General features: G+C 37.4%; 1 protein-coding gene across 1 annotated transcript in view; it reads left to right on the top strand.

Annotated features, from left to right (window-relative positions):
- The window catches only part of DIPK2B (divergent protein kinase domain 2B), a 60,360-nt gene that overhangs the window by 26,654 nt on the left and 14,525 nt on the right, over positions 1 to 19,181 (top strand). Inside the window, exon 3 of the mRNA XM_027875566.1 lies at positions 13,277 to 13,450. Coding sequence (XP_027731367.1) covers positions 13,277 to 13,450 — 174 coding nt within the window. The remainder of the gene's footprint in view (positions 1 to 13,276; positions 13,451 to 19,181) is intronic.

Raw genomic sequence — 19,181 nt, 5'->3', positions numbered from 1 at the left:
TATTTGTATTGTCTTGTCCATGGCAAATAGTTTTTTCTTCAGATCTCCTATTATCAGTTGTCATTGTTGTTCAGTCACTTTCAGTTGTATCTATTGGGGTTTTCTCGGTGGATATACTGGAGTGATTTGCCATTTCCTTCTTTTATTTATTTATTTATTTTTGGGTAGGCAGTGGGGTTAAGTGACTTGCCCAGGGTCACACAGCTAGTAAGTGCCAAGTGTCTGAGGCCAGATTTGAAATCAGGTGCTCCTGACTCCAGGGCCAGTGTTCTATCCACTGTGCAACCTAGCTGCCCCCCATTTCCTTCTCCAGTTCATTTTATAGGTGAGGAAACTGAGGCAAACAGCTCAGAGTCACACAGGCAGTAAGTGTCTGAGGCCCAATTTAAACTCAGAAAACTGAGTCTTCCTGACTTCAGGTCAGGCACTCTTTCCCCTGTGACACCTAACTGCCCATCCTATTATCAATGTCTTTTTAAAAAATTGGTTTTTGCACTGTTCTTCCAGCTTCAGGGAACCTTTGCCACACTCTAAGAGAATCAATAACAAACTCTTCATCTTCCAGGCCCCTTTAAAGGTCTTTTCTCATTTTCTGAAGACTAGTTAGGCTGTTTCATAGCAATAGTTTCTCATTTCTCAATGTTGTTTTCAATCTTTCACCTCACTGGTCTTTATACTTTGAAGCAACTAATCCAGTTTCTTTGTGGGTTTGAAATCCTTGAAACACTTTACTTCCTCACATTAAGAGCTATTGCAATATCTCTAATAGTCATTGTAGTATGCTGTTTAAGAACTACAACTTTGGGGTATTTTCTTGGCTTATTATCTGTTCTTAAAAATATGACAAATGAGATCAATGAAATTCCCTTATTTATGTGGTGTGAAATTTAGCACTAAGCTGACAAAGAAGTAACTAAAGATAGGGAAACCAGTTTAATCAGGTTCAGCTAATCAAGGTCAGACTGAGTCAGTCTGGTGTCAGTAGAAGTACCATAGCTGTCACAAAATGAAACCATAGCAAAATTGTTGCCTGTCCCAAATAATTGGCATATTTATATATCATCACATAAAATGAACAGACAGGAAATGATTGGCTATCCACATAGGACTCATGTGCTGATCAGCTATTGGGCTGTCACTGTGTTAAAGCAAAGATCAAACTCAATTACAAATTACAAGAAAGAACTAAAATGAGCAGATCATATGGCGTGCAACAGCAGCTAGTCAGCACTGAGAATAAAAGACTAGGCCTGGAGTCAAGAAGATCTGAGTTCAAATTCAGCCACAGACACTTACTTAGCTGTTTGACCCTGGGCAAGTCACTTAATCTCTGTCTGCCTCAGTTTCCTGTAAAATGGAGATAATAATAGTACCTGTCCAACATGGTTGTTATAAGGATCAAATAAGGTAATTTTTTTTTTTAAAAAGCACAGTGCCTGGAACATAGTAGGAACTATATAAATACTTACTCCTTTCCTTTCATCTTCCCTTCACCAAAGGAGACATTTCCAGCCTGACTTATTTAAACAAGATATTGATGCCAAAATATGGAAAACGGATAAATGCATATATTAACTCAGACTCTCACAATTTCCTAAGGAAATTTAAATAATGTGAATTAATTGTCACAATAAAAAGAACAAAAAAGCCTTGTAATTGCCTTCATAAGCAAAGATTTGATCTTCTTGCCAAGAGGAGAGATGTAGCCATCAAGGGAAATACCATTTTACAATACCAACTTGTACATAAAATATTGTGATATAAAATGTCAGAAGATTATGAACATGCTTAATGTGAGCATCTCATAAAAAAACAAAAAGTAGTAGCAAGAAAACATTTACAGAAAGCTTGGTTCAACATTTGGTTCAAGGTTAATTAAGCCAAGTCATCCTGAAAGCATGTAAGGTTGAAACTGAACCACAATTGGATGAAATATGGAAAAGATCTATAAAGCTCTCTTTAACAAACCCCTCTCGTATCACTAGCAGTGGAAGTACCATATTTAGTCTCCAACATCCTACTCCTTCCTAAGTGCTTTAAAAAGTTGTAGAAATAGTCCACATGTGTGTGCACACACACACTTACACACTTACAACCCCATAAAGATGGAAAGAGCAACCAAGAGGAATTAACAGAGTACTGTAAAGGTGAGGTGACAGATTTACTCAATTCTGTACCACTTTAAGGAATAAAAAAGAAATAAAGTGACAAAATTCTACTCAATCAATCTGACTCATAGGCCTTAGAATAAGTGTGAAAAGTCTTTGAAAGCCATTTGCTGAATAAAGGACACCAGCCTGGTAGTCTGTTCCATTTGCCTGAGGATTCTGTCGCTCCCTCTGGGACCTTGATGAAAAGAACGAGTTACCTGAAATCAAAAAGTTCTAAAAAGTGGGGGGAGCATTGCTTCCCAGAACATTCCTGAAGAAACTTTTGATGGGGAGTAGAGACCTCAGCTGTGGCCTTGGCCGGGTCTTCTTCCCTTCTATCCCTTGGGCAAGAGGACCTCATAGACTTCAAAGGGTCCAGAAGATGTTAGCCTTCCCATCCTTCATCAGTGTACTAGCAGTCTCTCCAGATAAGCTCTCTGATCAAGTGTCTGCATTGAGAGCTGATGGACACAGATTCATCATGCTTAAACATGGCTTCTTGAGTACCACACAAATGTGAAAAAAATAACTTCCAACAGTCAGTAGCTGTAAGTTATCCCTTTGCCCTAAGCTTGAGCCCATTTTCCCTTGGACTCTTTACATATCTGTATCTGCATCTTCATTTATATCTGTATCTGTATATGTATATGTATATGTATACAGATATTGTACATCTATATCTACATCTATGCTTAAGTAGATAGATAAGTAATATAGGTAGGTAAGTAGATAGGTAGGTGGATAGGTGGGTAGGTAGATGGATGGAAGGAGGGAGCGAAGGAGAGAGAGACAGTGAGAGACAGGCAGACAGACAGATAGCTAGGTAGATAAATAGATAGGTGGATAGATAGATAAATGGATGGATAAATGTCAATAGACTTAAGATAAGCTTTTGAGGCCAAAGTGAACTTGGGCAGGACTAGTTTCACGTGGAGTAGGGGCAGGAAGTTAAGAGACTGCCTTACCTGGTAACCACCCTTCATCTTTAATTCCCTCAGCTCCCTTCTACCAATAAGAACTCACCAGGGCCCGTATCTATTAGAAGTGGGGCTGTTCCCCTTTTCAGAGACATTGTGCACTGCTTGTATTCCTACCCCCCCACCCTCTGCCTTAATATAATATAAAAACCTTTATGCTCTTACTAAAAAAAATTAATAGCAAATGACTCGTAATTAGTAGTTAAAGATATAATCAAACAGTATAACAAATTAAGTAACAAGGCAGATTCCTAATTATTTACAAATTTTTTTTCAGTGTGAGCAATGTAATGGAATATACTTTGTTATTTTTTTAAATCTTAACTTACCACTTTACCAGCTGAACCAGAAATTTAAAGGTTTTAAGTTCAGTTTATGCTAAGCCTTGGCTTTAATGCCTATCATAGCTGGACAAGATATATTCCAAAGAGGGACAGTTAGGTGGTGCAGAGGATAGAGCACCTGCTCTGGAGTCAGGAGGACCTGAATTCAAATCTGTCCTCAGACACGTAACACTAGCTGTGTGAGATTGGGCAAGTCACTTAACCCCATTGCCTAGCCAAAAAAAAAGATACATTCCAAAGAGACATAGAATCAAATGGAAGAAGTATGTTGTTAGATGTACTTAATAAGTTATGATAATCTTATCCACCAATTATGTAAAGGCTTTTTAAAAAATCAGACAGTAAATTTCCATATTTCCTGATGTTAATCAGTTCTTTTTGCAAACTAACTGAAAGGTATTGCACTTTTATATTTTTAACAAATGGATTCAAAACTCACTGAAACTCTTCATTTAGAAGATTTTTTTTAACAAGTCAGAAAATTTTAATTCCAAAATTTTAAATGGGCAAATATGAGATTTTTTATAGGTGATAAGCTTACATAATTTTCAACAACAAAAGTTTAGTTTTAAAATGTTTTGTTAATGGTAATAGTTACATATTTGTTATTGTTCAGTCACGTCCAACCCATTTGGCGTCTTCTTGGCAAAGATACTGGAGTGATTTATCATTTCCTTCTTCAGTTCATTTTAGAGATGAGGAAACTGAGGCAAACAGGGTTAAGTTATTTGACCAGAGTCACACAGCTAGTAAGTGTCTGAGGCCAGATTTGAACTCAAGAAGATGAGTCTTCCTGACTCCAGGCCCAGCACTCTATCCATGGCATCACCTAACTGTCCAATAGTTTCATACTATCCTTGATTATATCTCAAAGGACAATGTATATTTAGGGCAAAGTTTATAGCAAATGACTAAAGGTTATATAAATCCATATTTCAAATTTTCTTCTTGATAATTTTGAATTTTTTGACTGACCCATCAGATCTTGTTAGGTCTTCATTGTTTTTACCTCATAACATGACTGATGAATTCATACTAGGAATAGGAAAATTGTCAGCCTGTTTTCTGGTCATTTGCTTGTCCTTAAATGATTACTATTATTTTCATTCTATGATTTCCTTGCAGGAATATTATAAGCCACTTGTCTATTTTATGAAGGTGAGTTTAGCTAAAGTTAGATGATATAATCTATAACTCTACTTAACCAGGCACACATCAAATGCAGTGCATCTCAGTGTATTGAAAGCAGATGAATAAGAGAGGGTGCCAGTCAGCTTCTCCACATTATGGAACTCTCAGTCTTCCCTCAGAATCACCTCACACATTATACATGGCGTATGACCACTTGACACACAGAGTGAAGGCTGCAGTGTCAAACCATGTATTAAATATAATAAAGCTTAATTATTTTCATTTTAAAAGATTAAATATAATTAGAAGTCCTCATATTTTGCTCCTGTGCAGTAATGGATCATCTTATTTATCCCACTCTGGCAACCCCTGTCATAGAGAATTATAGAAATCTAGGGCTGGAATGCATCTCCAAGGCCATTTCCTTGGGATTACAAAAGTCTAACCCTCTCATTTTATGTATGAGGAAAGTGAGCTAGTAAATGAACACCCTTGCAAAAGGAGAAATATTCAAGAGAAAGGAACGATGAGGCAATAACAACAATTTGCTCCCCAGAAGTGAAAATGTAACAAGAACCTCCAGAATGGTTGAGAAATCTAGTGGAATAATTGAAGAATGATATAAAAGGGGAGAGCTAGGTGGCGCCATAGTGCATAGAGCACTGGCCTTGGAATCAGGAAAACTCATCTTCATGAGTTCAAATCCAGCCTCAGACACTTACTAGCTGTGTGGCCCTGGGCAACTCACTTAACCCTGTTTGCCTCAGTTTCCTCATTCATAAAATGAACTGGAGAAGGAAATGGCGAACCATTCTAGTATCTTTGCCAAGAAAATCCTAAATGGAGTCATGAAAGTTCAAGTATGACTGAATAAAAACAAATAAAAAGGGAAGAGAGGTAACATCACATAGTGGATAGAGAGCCAGCCTTGGAGTCAAGAAGACTTAGGTTTTAGTGTAGTCTCTGACACATACTGGCTGTGTCACCCTGGGCAAATCCCTTGACCTCTCAGTATTTCTAGGCCAATGGTTTCCAAAATGGGACCCAGAGCCCCTTGGGGGTGGAGGTGGGGTCTGTGATATGGTAGCAATTCCCTTGGGGTGAGGGTTGGTGTCTGTGAAATGGTAGTAAGGGGACCCATACCTTGGCCCCAGTGAGTGGTATGTAATCAACCAATTAGAGAGTAGAAAGATGGGTCAAAATCTACCTTCTCCTAGCCAATTCTGGACTTGTCTCCAACAGAATTGCACTACCCATGCACCCACAGCAGCTATATAAGCAAAATTCCCTGCCTGCCCTTTCCCTAGCCCCATTCAATATCCCCCAGATCACCCTTTGGATTCCCTGCGCCTGCATTCTGCTCTCTGGAACAGTGACTGGTAAGCTGATCCCCTACTAAAACACTTTCCACTTTTTAATTGGAAGAAATTGAGTTACGTTTACATTTTTTCCCACCCAACACCACACCTTTTTGAGCTTTTTTTTTTTGTTTGTTTGAGGCTGTTGGGATTAAGTGACTTGCCCAAGGTCACACAGCTAGTAAGTGTCTGAGGCTGGATTTGCACTCTTCTTCTAATTTCTTTACTGTCCCTCTAGGCTCCCAAATTTTTATCCTCCTGATTGTCCCTGACCTCTCAGTTAATAGAAACCACTCTCTCCAAGTAACCAATGGTATTTTAATTGGCAAGTCTAATGACCTTTTTTCAATCTTCATCTTTCTGGACCTCTCTGCATGTTGTATACTGCTGATAATCTTCTTCTCCTAGATACTCATTCTTTCTCCTCTCTGGATTGTCCTGACATTCAATCAGTTCTCTTACCTATTTAACTATTCCTTCTGAGTCTGTTTTACTAGATCATCATAGATATCCCACCTCCAAACTTCACTATTCCCCAAAGCGCTATCAAGCGTACTCTGTATTCTCCACGTCCGCTGACTCATTTGGTGACTACTTCAGCTCCGGAGGGTTCAGTGATCCTTTCTATGCAGCTAACTCACAGCTATTTACTCACCTCTCATCTGTCTCCTGAATCTAGTCCTACTTCACCAAATTGACTATGACACATTTCAGATTTGATGTTCCATAAGCATCTGAAAGTCAACATGTCTACAGTGAACTTATTACCTGTTCCCCATACCTACACACCTGTCTTCCAAACTGCTCTCTTTCTGTCAAAGGTACCACCATCCATCCAGTCACCCAGACTTGGAAACTTGGAGTGATCTTTGACTTTTTACCTTCCCTTCTCCACATATCTAAGCAGTTACCAAATTGGGTCATTCCTGGCTCCACAAGAAAGATCATATCTGTCTCCTTCTCTCTACTCAAATAGATGCCACCCTGGTTCAGGTTCTTAGTACCTCTCACTTAGACTATCACACATCTTAACTTTTCTGGTCAAATCAAGTGTCCTCCTCCTTTGATCCATCCTAACCCTAAGCTGCCCAAGTGATTTTCCTAAAGAGAAAGTAGCATGTCCAACCACGCTACCTCCCTATTTAGCAAATTCCAGCAGCTCCCAATCAGCTCAAGGGCCAGGATATTAGGATATCTGGGATATTGTTTTATCTGTAGGTCAACCTTTTAAAATGTCCTGTTTTGGTATAATTTTTATAGTGTGGTATATAAAAAGTCTGAGAGACACAATTTCTGAGTAATCAATCATTTTGTTAGTGATGGTTGGCAAATAATTAATAAAAGGAGGGTCATTTGTCATCTCTTGTAAACCAAAGGCAAAATATAACAGACCTCTCAGTGCTTTCATGTCCTTGGAAGGGTGGGTGTTCCTAAAAGCTGCAATCATATCTGATTGGTTAATAATTAATGAGAGAATGAATATTAAAATGAGAGGTGGGTTTATTTTAGTGATAGACTGGGGGACATAACTCTGATCACTCAGTCCTTGACACAGAGACTTATCTCTTCCTGGACTACCCCAGTTCAGGGTAATATAGACAAAAGGGAGAATCCACTTCCACTCAGGCCTTTCTCACTAAGACACAACAGGCCGGAATTCAGCAATTCACCTAGACTTAGAATTTCTGTACCTTTTGATCAGATCTGTGTTTTCCCAGTTGAATAAGTTTCACCCAAGATTTCATCTCATTATCAGTCCTGTACTTCAAAGGCTGGCTGAATAACCTACAAGGACTCATTTCTGAATGAGGAAATAAAAAGAGAAAAAACCTCAGTTTTAATTCAATAACTGATTATTAATATAAGAGAGAAATAATCATTTCTCTCAATAGCATATATATTAATGTTCATACATAATATACAATATAGTATACATAATACATAATAATTTGGAAGCTATTGCTTTAGGCAATGCTCTAAGTCTATAAACTTCAGCAAAGGTGCTAACCTGCATTGGTAGAGGGAGTTTCCTCATCTGGAAATCCCTTATACCAATAAAATCACAAATCCAATCTCTATCCTTATTTGTACATACCTATATATGTGTATGTTATGTCCTTCAGCTATTAGAATTATTTGTGTAAGAGGTGAGATCGGTTCACTTTTGTCTTTATATCCATAATACCTGACATATATTTTGCACTTAATAAATGGTTGTTGATTTATTGATTTTGGAAAAGAGAAAACATCTATAGGCTATAGGGGAAGATTAGAAAGAAATATACTAGAGAAAGAAAGGAAAGAGGAGGAAAAAGAAGTGACAATATTTCTTGGAATCAGACTGTGTCAGATAAAGGTCGTACAAAAAGGTGGGAGGAAAGGGAGGGAGATAATTTCTGAATCATTCTTTTACCAGAATTTAGCAAAGGAAGCATTAAAAAAATTTACATCAGTAAAAGTAGAATCAAGAGTTTTGGGGTCTGGACTAGATAGAGGGGGATGGGGCATGTGGGTGTGCTTGTGGAGATGGGGATCAGATTGTTCCAAGCAAAACAAGCTATGAGCATCTTTTGCTCATTTAAAAAAAAAAAAGGTTCAACCTATGATAAACTTCATGGTTTCAGTAGTTAAAATTTGCTATGGGACCTTCAGTACGCATTTGAAGAACATGTTAGATACCGCTGTGAGGCCATTGAATCTAGTATATGAGTGAAGATTCAACATGCAAATTCTTTGAAGTTATTCTTTAAGCTTATTCCTTAAAGCTCGCCAAAGAAACCCAGCATTCAATGGATTACCAAACCAGTGCATATACACAGAGAGATGAGTGAGTTAGTATCTGAAGTAGGACAAGCCATGGACTTGCAATGGATCAAAAGTTCAATTCTACTGTTGTTGTTCAGTCATTTTTCAGTCGTGTCAGACTCAGATTCTTCATGACCCTACACATTCTCCATAAAGCATCTACCCAGCACTCTAGAAATCTTGCTTTGTTCCTTTGTGGTTGTTGTCGTTTAGTTGTTTTCAGTTGTTTCTGACTCTTCATGACCCCATTTAGGGTTTTCTTGGCAAAAATACTGGAATACTCATTTTACAGATGAGGAAACTGAGACACACAGAGTTAAGTGACTTGTCTATGGTCACACAGCTAGGAAGTGTCTGAGGTCAAATTTGAACTCAGGAAGATGTCTTCCTGACTCCAGGCCCAATATTCTATCCACTGTACCACCTAGCTGCCCTAATTCTACTATATTATTGATGAATCGTCATGATGCTTGCAGAAGTTTAATATACTCTAATGCCCTATCACCATATTACCACAGGTGCAAATTACATTTATAAACTTAAAGTTTAATAGATAAAATTTAGGATAATGGAAAACCATAGAGACAACACGGTGTAATGAATTGAAACCTGCCATCAGAATCAGTAAGACTCATGTTTAAGCCCTGCTGCTCATGGTATTATCCTTGGCAAATCATTTAACCTCTCAATGCCTATAGGCAACTCTCAAACTATAAATTATGGAGCAATGGCCAATCTGCTTGGGGAGATTTGGGGAATGTTCCTCACTGGGGGTTCCCTGCAGCAGTAAGATCACACCAAAAAAAATGTTTTAAATAGGATTTGAAGGGAAAAGAAAAAGGAACAAGTATTTTATAGCACCTAATATATGCCAGGGACTATGCTAAGTGTTTTACAAATATAATTTGTAGTAATGGATCTCATTTGATCCTCACAACAATGCTGTAAGGTGGGTATTGTTATTATCCCCATCTTACAGTTGAGGAAACTGAGGCAAACAAAGGCTAAGTGACTTTTCCAAGGTCACACAGCTAGTAAGTGTCTAAGGCTGGATTTGAACTCAGGTCTTCCTGACTCCAAGCTCTATCCACAGCCTTATCTGTCTCAAAAACAAAACAAACATAAAAATTATAACCTTAGATGTTATTGGCTAAACTTACCCATAAAATAGAGGTTCAAAGTGAATTGGAAACTAAAAGTAGGTCCTTCAAAAGACTTTAAAAAAATTGATAGGTGGCAGCTAGATGACACAGTATATAGAGCACCAGCCCTGGATTCAGGAGGACCCTAGTTCAAGTCTAGCCTCAGACACATAATACTCGCTACCTGTGTGATTCTGGGCAAGTCACTTAACCGCAATTGCCTCATCAAAAAACAAAAACAAAAATTGATAAAACTTTAGCCAACATGATTCAAAGAGAGAAATCAGTTAAAAGATGAAATCATAACAAATCCAGAAGAAATTCAAAAATAATTATCAGCATCTGCTATGCCAAGTATATGCCACCAAACCTAGAATTTTAAAAGAAATATAGAATAATTTAAAAAAAAAATAGAACATAGGAAATGGACCTATAATTTCATTAGTACAGGAAACCTCCCAGATGAAGGAATTTTCTCTTCACATTTTCTCTGCAATGGAGCTGTCTAGAGGAAAAATGTCAAACACATAACCTGTGGACCTGCATCATTCCCTGGGATAGCCAGAACCAGGTTACAACGTAATTGGGAAATGTTTAACAAAATAAAGACAATGCAACATAGGTAATGGCAATCTGTGGTTTTCTAAGTCAATATGTGACCCCAGATATCCTTTACTTTTTTGAGTTTAACACCATGGCCTTTGTGCTCAAAGAGATTCAATAATTTGCCTAGGGTCCTATAGACAGTGTCAGGTGTGGGTAACAGAACTCAGATCTTCCTTGTTCTGAGACTAACCACAAGGCAATCCAGCCACTCAAGAGAATTTAGTTATATAAAGAACAATCCATATGTATTGGGGTTGTTTTGCAGATATGACATTGATCTGCAAATTAAAATGTTTAGGAAATCCTAAAAAAAAAAATTAGCAAAAAATTTTGGAAAAATGACTAGCTTCAATAAAATTGTAGGCTACAAAATAAAATCAGAAAAATTAACCAGAATTTTTATAGTGTGTGTATATATATGCAGATACACATACACATGGATATACATGTAAATGGATATGGATATATATATATATAAACACACATAAATATGTGTGTGTATCAATTAGGTGGTACAGTGGATAAAGTGAGTGCCAGGCCTACAGTCTGGAAGATAAATGTTCCTGAGTTCAAATCTGGCCTCAGACACTTACTAGCTGTGTGATCTTGGACAAGTCACTTAACCCTGTTTGTCTCAGTTTCCTTATCTATAAAATGAGCTGGAGAAGGAAATGGCAAATCATTCCAGTATCTCTGCCAAAAAAATCCTAAATGGGGTCATGAAGAGTTGGACACAACTGAAATGACTGACTTACCACACACATACATATATATATGTACATATACACACATATATATGCATACACACATGTGAACAACAATAGAAAAGAAGGATTCAAAATAACTACAAAATGCATAAAATATTTGAAAGTCATTCTACCACAGCACATTCAATATTTTTATAGATAAAATAACACTCCTTAAAGAAGTAAGAAACAATTTAAATAGCTGAAGTAGATTCAGTAGGCATGACAGGGTCTTGCCAACATAACCAAAATTATATGTAGATGTCATGCTAAACAAAGCTACACAAAACAATAATAAAATTGATTTGGAGGAACAAAGTGTCTAGAAAATCATGGGAGACAATGATCAATCATCAAAACCATTTGGACCTTGTTGAAAAAAATAGAAAAGTAGATCAATGGAAAAGATTAGGCAAGAATTAGAAATAAACTGATTTAATAACTCAGTGTTCAAGAAACCTGAAAACATAAATTACCTAGAGAAAAATTCCCCATCTAACAAGAACTACTAGGAAAGCTGGAAAGCAGTCTGATAGAAATAAAGTTTAGACCACATCTTACGTCATATTCTATAGTAAGATCATACCATTAAAATGTTAGAAGAAAAAGTGATCATATACTTCTCACAGCTCTAGGTAGTAGATGAATTCTTAATCAAGGAACAGTGGCAATTATAAAAAATAAAATAGAGGGGCAGCTAGGTGGCACAGTGGATAGAGCTCCAGCCTTGGAGTCAGGAGGACCTGAGTTCAAATTTGGCCTGAGACACTTGACACTTACTAGCTGTGTGACTCTGGGCAAGTCACTTAACCCCATTACCTAGCAAAAAAATAAAAATAAATAAAATAAAATAGATAAATTCAATAATGAAATGAAAGAGCTTTTGCATGAACAAAATGAATACAACTAGGATAAGAAAGGAAGTAGTTGCCTGGGGGAGAAATATCTTTGTATCAAATATCCCTGCAAAGTGTCTGATGTACATGATATGTGGGCATCTAGCAGAAATATAAAAAACCAAAAGTTATTCCTTAATAAATAAGTGCATGCAAATAATGCATGCAAATAATATGAACAATCAATTCTTAAAAGAATCACAAACTTTTAACAATCATGAAAGAATGTCCCAAATTACTAGTATAAGAGAAATGCAAATTTTTTAAAGCCTGACATTTCACCTCACTTCCAGAAAATTGGCAAAGACAGCAAAATATGGAAATATGCAATGTTGAAGGGGTTGTAGAAATATAGGCACACTAATGCATTGTTGGTGGAGCTGTGAACTAATCCAAAATTCAAGAAAAACAATTTGGAATCAAGCAAAGAAAGTGAATAAAATGTCCATACCCTTTAGGTGTTTGTACAATGAGAACATTTGTAGTGGCATTTTTTATAGTAGCAAAGTCCTAGAATCAAAGTACATACCCCAACAATTGAGGGATGGTTAAACAAATTGTGGTACATGAATGTGCCATGAGAAATGATGAACATGATGAATTCAGAGAAGCATGGAAAGATTTATGTGAACTGATGTAAAGTGAGGTTAGCAGAACCAGAAAAATAATATATACATTGAATACAACAATGCAAATGGATAAAAGCAGAACACTAAAACAATAAAAACTGACGATTGTGATCAAGTTTGGCCCCCAAAGAAGAGATATGAGATAAGAGATATGAGAGACTCTGCCCTCTCCCTATTTCTTTGCAGAGATGGGCAACCAGGTATGCAGAACACTGCATATAAACTTAGGTTTTGGGTTTTTTTTATGTATTCATTAATTTTATGAAATTTGTTTCTATTTTTTCTTTTTATTATTTATTATAAGAGATAGCTTTTGTGGACATGGTGGGAAATGTAGGTAACGTAAAAACAAAAGATATTAACGATAATTGCTCAAAGAAAGTTGGGTGGTAAGGTTGGAGTATCTGTAGCCCAGTTGTAGCGGCTTCAGCTCCAGCCATAGTCATATAACTAAGCCCTCACAATTACCTAAAGGGATGTTCCCATTTACAGGGTCTCCCCAGTCCAATGCTGCGATGTCCCTCACAGAGGCTCTTAGACCGCATTGTCCGGAGATACGCTGAAGTGGCAGATGCTGGCAGTGTCTTCATGGATCACTTTACTGACCGGGACAAATTGCGCCTTCTCTATACCCTTTCCATCAATGCCCATCCCATCTTGTTACAGGTAAGTTTCTCTGAAGCTACAATGCCCAAAATGCTTATATTTTATTGCGTAAAGAATTGAAATTCAACTAATAATAAATCTGGCAATCAACAAAATGATAAATCAAGTCTTGATTCTGTAGTGTTTCAAAATTTCCAAGACACTGTATAAATGCTCATGATAAAATTTAACAGTTGGCACATCAATGAATAGATCTCCTTGTTGCACAAATCAAGACATCTTGTACATTCTTAACAAATGCCTGGAATAAAACCTTTGCAAGCTGTATTTTTCTTTGCCATCTCAAATGCTTTTCCTTTTTTCTTCTTCTTTCTTTCCTACCTTCTTTCTTCCTTTCCTTTCTTCCTTTTTTCTTTACTGCCTTTCTTCCTTGCTTCTTTCTTTCCTTTCTTTCCATTTTTTCTTCCTTCCTACCTTCTCTTTCTTTCTTTCTTTCTTTCTTTCTTTCTTTCTTTCTTTCTTACAAACAAAGGCAACTAGATGGCACTGTAGATATAGTGCCAGGCCTAGAATCGGGAAGACTCATCTTACTGAGTTCAAATCTGGCCTCAGACACTAACTAGCTGTGTGACTCTGGGCAAGTCACTGAACCTTGTTTGCCTCAGTTTCCTTATCTGTAAAATGAGCTGGAGAAGGAAATGGCAAACCACTCCAGTATCTTTGTCAGGACAATTCCCAGTGGATAGAGCTTCGGCCTTGCAGTCAGGAGGACCTGAGTTCAAATCTGACACTTGACACTTACTAGCTGTGTGACCCTGGACAAGTCCCTTAACCCCAGTTGCCTCACCAAAGAGAAAAAAACAAAATACATAAAAAAGACAACCAGACAACCCCAAATGACATCACAAAGAGTCAGATATGACTGAAATGACTGATAATCAACAAATATACCAGGATCTTGTATTCTGCATATTTTTCAGTAGTTTGTAAACTCGAACAGAAGAGGCAGTATGATAGAGTGGATAGAATTCTGGATTTAAAGTCAAAGTATTTGGGTTCAAATCTCAGCTCTGCCATTTACTTCTTGTGTGACCTTGGACAAATCACTTTGATTCTCTGGTCCTATGTTCCTCATCTATAAAATGAGGTAGTTGGAATAGAGGGCTCCAAAAGTCTCTATCAGCTCTAAATCTATAACCCTTTATGGCCTGCCATAGGAAGACTGCCTCTTTGCTTCTCAGAATTTCATCAGGGATGCTGGCCCTCAATGTAGTGAAGTCTTGGTACTTTTGGCAAAATATTCATTTCCATACTGTAGAGCCAAATGTGACCATGTAGGTGGTATAAAAAGCTATAAAGGAAGAGATTGCATCCTGTTTTAAGCCAAAATTTTCAACTTGCACTTTAGGTAAATGATTTTAAAAAAAAAAAAAGGCTAATGGTCTGTGAAAGGCAACCTTTAATTCACATGACTCCAGAAAATATGAGACTGGAAATATTCACTACTGATCTCGCCAGAATGCAAATTCAGAGTCATCTCTACAGGACAAGTTTGGAGGCCCAGAAATAGCAACACAGAAATCCCTTTTCACTGCCCTTCAAAGATATTTTAAGGTTACCAATTTAAATATATTTGCCCCAAAGAGCAACCTAGATTAAAAGTCCCACACCTATATTACACACTTAATCTATACTTAGCTTCAGACCAGACCATCATACCCTACTCTACCTCCATCTAGTTCTCATTTCATTCTTGGTTGGCCGTAACAAATCATCATTCCTGTTGCTATAATGTGAATATGAAATATAGGAATAACTTTAAAAGATCCCAAAAAAGCTCTCTTATGACTTGAGAACTACAGCGACACAAGAGCTTGGAATCATACACTGTTAGAACTAGAAGGATCCCGTAGTTCATCCTTCTCATTTGAAACACAAGGAAATCGATGCCCAGAGAGATAGAGGGACTTAATAAAGGTCACACAGCAAGTTTATTGTAAATCTGAACTTGAAACATCATTTCTAGTGATTTGTCCATTACACAGGATGCCTCAGGCTAGAGATTATTTTCCTTCCTCTATAAGAGTGCCAAACAATGTTTTCAGTTGTTCAGTCATTTTCAGTCATGTCTGCCTTTTTGTGATCTCATTTCAGTTTGTTTTGTTGTTGTTGTTGTTTTGGCAGAGATACTGGAGTGGTTTGCCATTTCCTTTTCCAGCGCATTTTACAGATGAGGAAACTGAGGCAAACAGGGTTAAGTGACTTGTCCAGAGTCCTATAGCTAGTAAGTGTCTGAGGCCAGATTTGAACTTAGGTCTTCCTGACTCCAGGCCCGGTGCTCTATCCACTGAGTCACTTAGCTGCCCACATTATGGATTTCCAAACTGCTCATGCAGCTCTATTTGGCCACAAGGGAAATATTTGAAGCAAGCCAATTTTTTTCCATTTCAATCATTCCCACGCTCGACCCCCTGCATGCCTTGACTTTCCCCTCACTCTTGTTTTGTTTATGTCAAGCCTTAATCATTGAATAGATGTTGCCTCAGTCCAACTGAGACCTGTTAAAGACCTTAGCTTGAAAAGGCCAAGGTACCCTCTGTATCCTGGGCCATCTCCAGTCCTCCTGACCTATATCTGGCCACTGGACCCAGATGACTCCAGAGGAGAAAGTGAGGCTGGTGACTTTGCATAGCCCTCCCTCACTGAAATCCAATTCTCTTGCATATCATGGCTTCACCTCCCTGATGTCACAGGCCTCTTCAAGAACAAAGGACAAATAGCAGCAGCAGTTTTATTTATGTGTGCTGAGATTTGGTGTTTGTGAGCTAGGTATGGGAGTAAGTGGTATGAGTAATGTGGTATAAATGCCCAGGGTATAAAAGATACTCTGCCCATCTCCAAGTATATTTCTCAGTTTCTAGGGACTGATCTTGGAAAACTGTATGGCCTTCATGTGTCACGTAGAGCGGACTAGTCCTTACTGAGAGAAACGAACAAAGGTACACCCTGTGAGAAGGGCATGTTCCACACCATGAACATTTTATGCTTATCTTTTTTTTTTTAAGCAATTGGGGTTAAGTGACTTGTCCAGGGTCACACCTAGTAAGTGTCAAGTGTTCGGTTTGAGGCCAGATTTAAACTCAGGTCCTCCTGTCTTCAGGGCCGGTACTCTATCCACTGCACCACCTAGCTGCCCGTTCTTATGCTCATCTTATGAATCAAGTTAGAGTAGGATTGGCCAGAGCTACCTCTCGGACATTAACAAGAAAGTGATTTCACTTTAGTGTCCCCAACACTATGGAATCAGGTATGCACAATCACACAGAATTTATTGGCTTTTAATTGGCTGTTAGAGGGAAAGAGGAGCTGTTGCTGTAACAAACTTCTATCAAGTCTCAGTCTAGAAGTGAGAGACTATCCTTGGATTAGACCATCTCAACTTTGTTTGGAGAAAGGTTAGAAATAATTTTGAGGGGCAGCTAGGTGGTGTAGTGGACAGAGCACTGGCCCTGGATTCAGGAGGACCTGAGTTCAAATCCGGCCTCAGACACATAACACTTACTAGCTATGTGACCCTGGGCAGCTCACTTAACTCCATTGCCTAGCCAAAAAACAAAAAAGACATAATTTTGAAACCAACAATTTATGACTCACAGCCACATTTATTCAAGGAGTAGAGTAGCCAAATTTGTGATCTGACAAGTGGGAAAATTTCCATTCAAAGGAAAGAAGCAGGATCAGGAGAAATGAGTTAGGCAAATTCTATCACTACCTTCAAAGGACTATCTCTCCGACCTTCCTATCAATCAGCATTCACCTGGAACTACTTTAAATATGGTGCACCATTTAGAATTTCCCAGTTGGCAGCCATTGGCATTTTCCCCTTGGATGGTGAGAGTGCTGATTTATCAACATAAACACTTTTACCAGGATCAAGCTGAGATAATAAATGATAAGCAAGTCATATTTACAGATCCAAGAGATTATAACACACATCAATTCTAATGCTTATGATAAGAAAGATGCAATTATCTTTACAGTTAACATCAATATCAGCAGGTATTGGGATTTGTTTAGAGGTATAACAAAATACTTGACAAACATTATGGTTCAGATTTCCAGGGAATAAATCTACAAATTCATTATGCAAATGAAGTACTCCAGCCTATTTAATGTTTTGACAACTTTCCAAATATTCCTAATTATTGTGAACAACATTGTATCTTTGTATTCTTAAAGTGGCACTCTCTACACCTAGAAGAAAAGGGTATTAAAGGATCTGAATGAATTGCATATCAAACAAATTATTCCATAAATTGCTAGGAAGCACCAGCTTCCCATCTGGTGGGAAGATATGAACAGGAAGATAACTCAAATACCTTGAGGTATTTTGAATAAACAAGCTCATTCCAGAAATACATAATACATATGTATGTATATACACACACATATATATATAAATATTTATATGTATAATTTATGTGTGTGGCTATATCAATATATTATATGTCTGTATCTACCTATATAAATGCATATATAAATATATATATACATACATGCATACATAAATATACAGTATATATCTATATTTTTTTGCAGCTAGGTGTCACAGTGGATAGAGTATTGGGCCTGGAGTCAGGAAGATCTGAGTTCAACTCTGGCCTCAGACATTTACTAGCCGTGTGACTCTGACCAAGTCGCTTAACCATGTTTGCCTCAGTTGCCTCATCTATAAAATGAGCTGGAGAAGGAAATGGCAAACCCCAGTATCTTTGCCAAGAAAACCCCAAATGGGGTCACAAAGAGTCAGACACAACTGAAACGATTTAAACAACAAATGTATGTGTGTGTATATAGATATAGACACATGCATACCGCAACACAATTTTTAAAAACTTCAAGTTGCCATCTAGTCATAGTTAACATGAAGCTTTAAAGATGAAATCCAATTTTCTAATTACCATGCTCAGAAGACCATAGGATAATGTACACATGTGCATATATAGACCATCTTATATATGTCACTGATTTACATGTATACTCGTACAACCTACGTCCTTTGAACATAGTTATTAGAAAATCGGGTTTGGACTTCTAAGTTTCATATTAACTACAAATAAAAGCTGACATGGATTTTGTAAATTTATTTATTATCTGACTATGAGCTTTTCAATACAAACTTATGCAAATATCTGAAGGTCTTCAAGTCCTATTCTTTCCTTCCCATTAGATGGGAAGTTGGAGCATCATGGCAGTTTGTCATAGAGTTTGTTTAACACTTATTTCATTCAGCTCTCCTAACAACCAATGTAGAGTTTTTACTCTTAAATGCCACAACTGCAAAGGTATTGTCAAGCAATTACTATCCAGAACCCAAATCCATCATGCCATAGATTATAGGTGTCCCCAACAAATCTATCAGAATCAATATAAATATGAACCTAGACTGACACTTTTAAGGCATAATTCATCTTCCTTTTCCAAATCCACACTAGGATACTAATGTCTCTGAAATTGTTTGAAGCTAATTAGAAATCTTGTGAAACCCTTAGACAAATTTCTTCTTCAAAAACAATCTCTTGTTCAAAACAGTTTCTAACAAGGAGAAGCCTTTCTTTTGAACCTCTTTTCTTCCTCTGGTCCTTCCATTTAATTTTATGAACCTACAATAACTTGCAGATACCTTATAATTTAGACTAACTCTATTGTGAGTTACTACATTGCTCTTTATCTATAATATTCCACTTTCCTTTTTATTACTCTTAATTTCTTACCCTTAAATCTCTGTTTC

This window comes from Vombatus ursinus, unplaced genomic scaffold, assembly GCF_900497805.2.
Source record: "Vombatus ursinus unplaced genomic scaffold, bare-nosed wombat genome assembly UNPS02014809.1, whole genome shotgun sequence".
Classification (NCBI taxonomy): domain Eukaryota; kingdom Metazoa; phylum Chordata; class Mammalia; order Diprotodontia; family Vombatidae; genus Vombatus; species Vombatus ursinus.
This window is presented reverse-complemented; position numbering and strand designations above follow the sequence as displayed.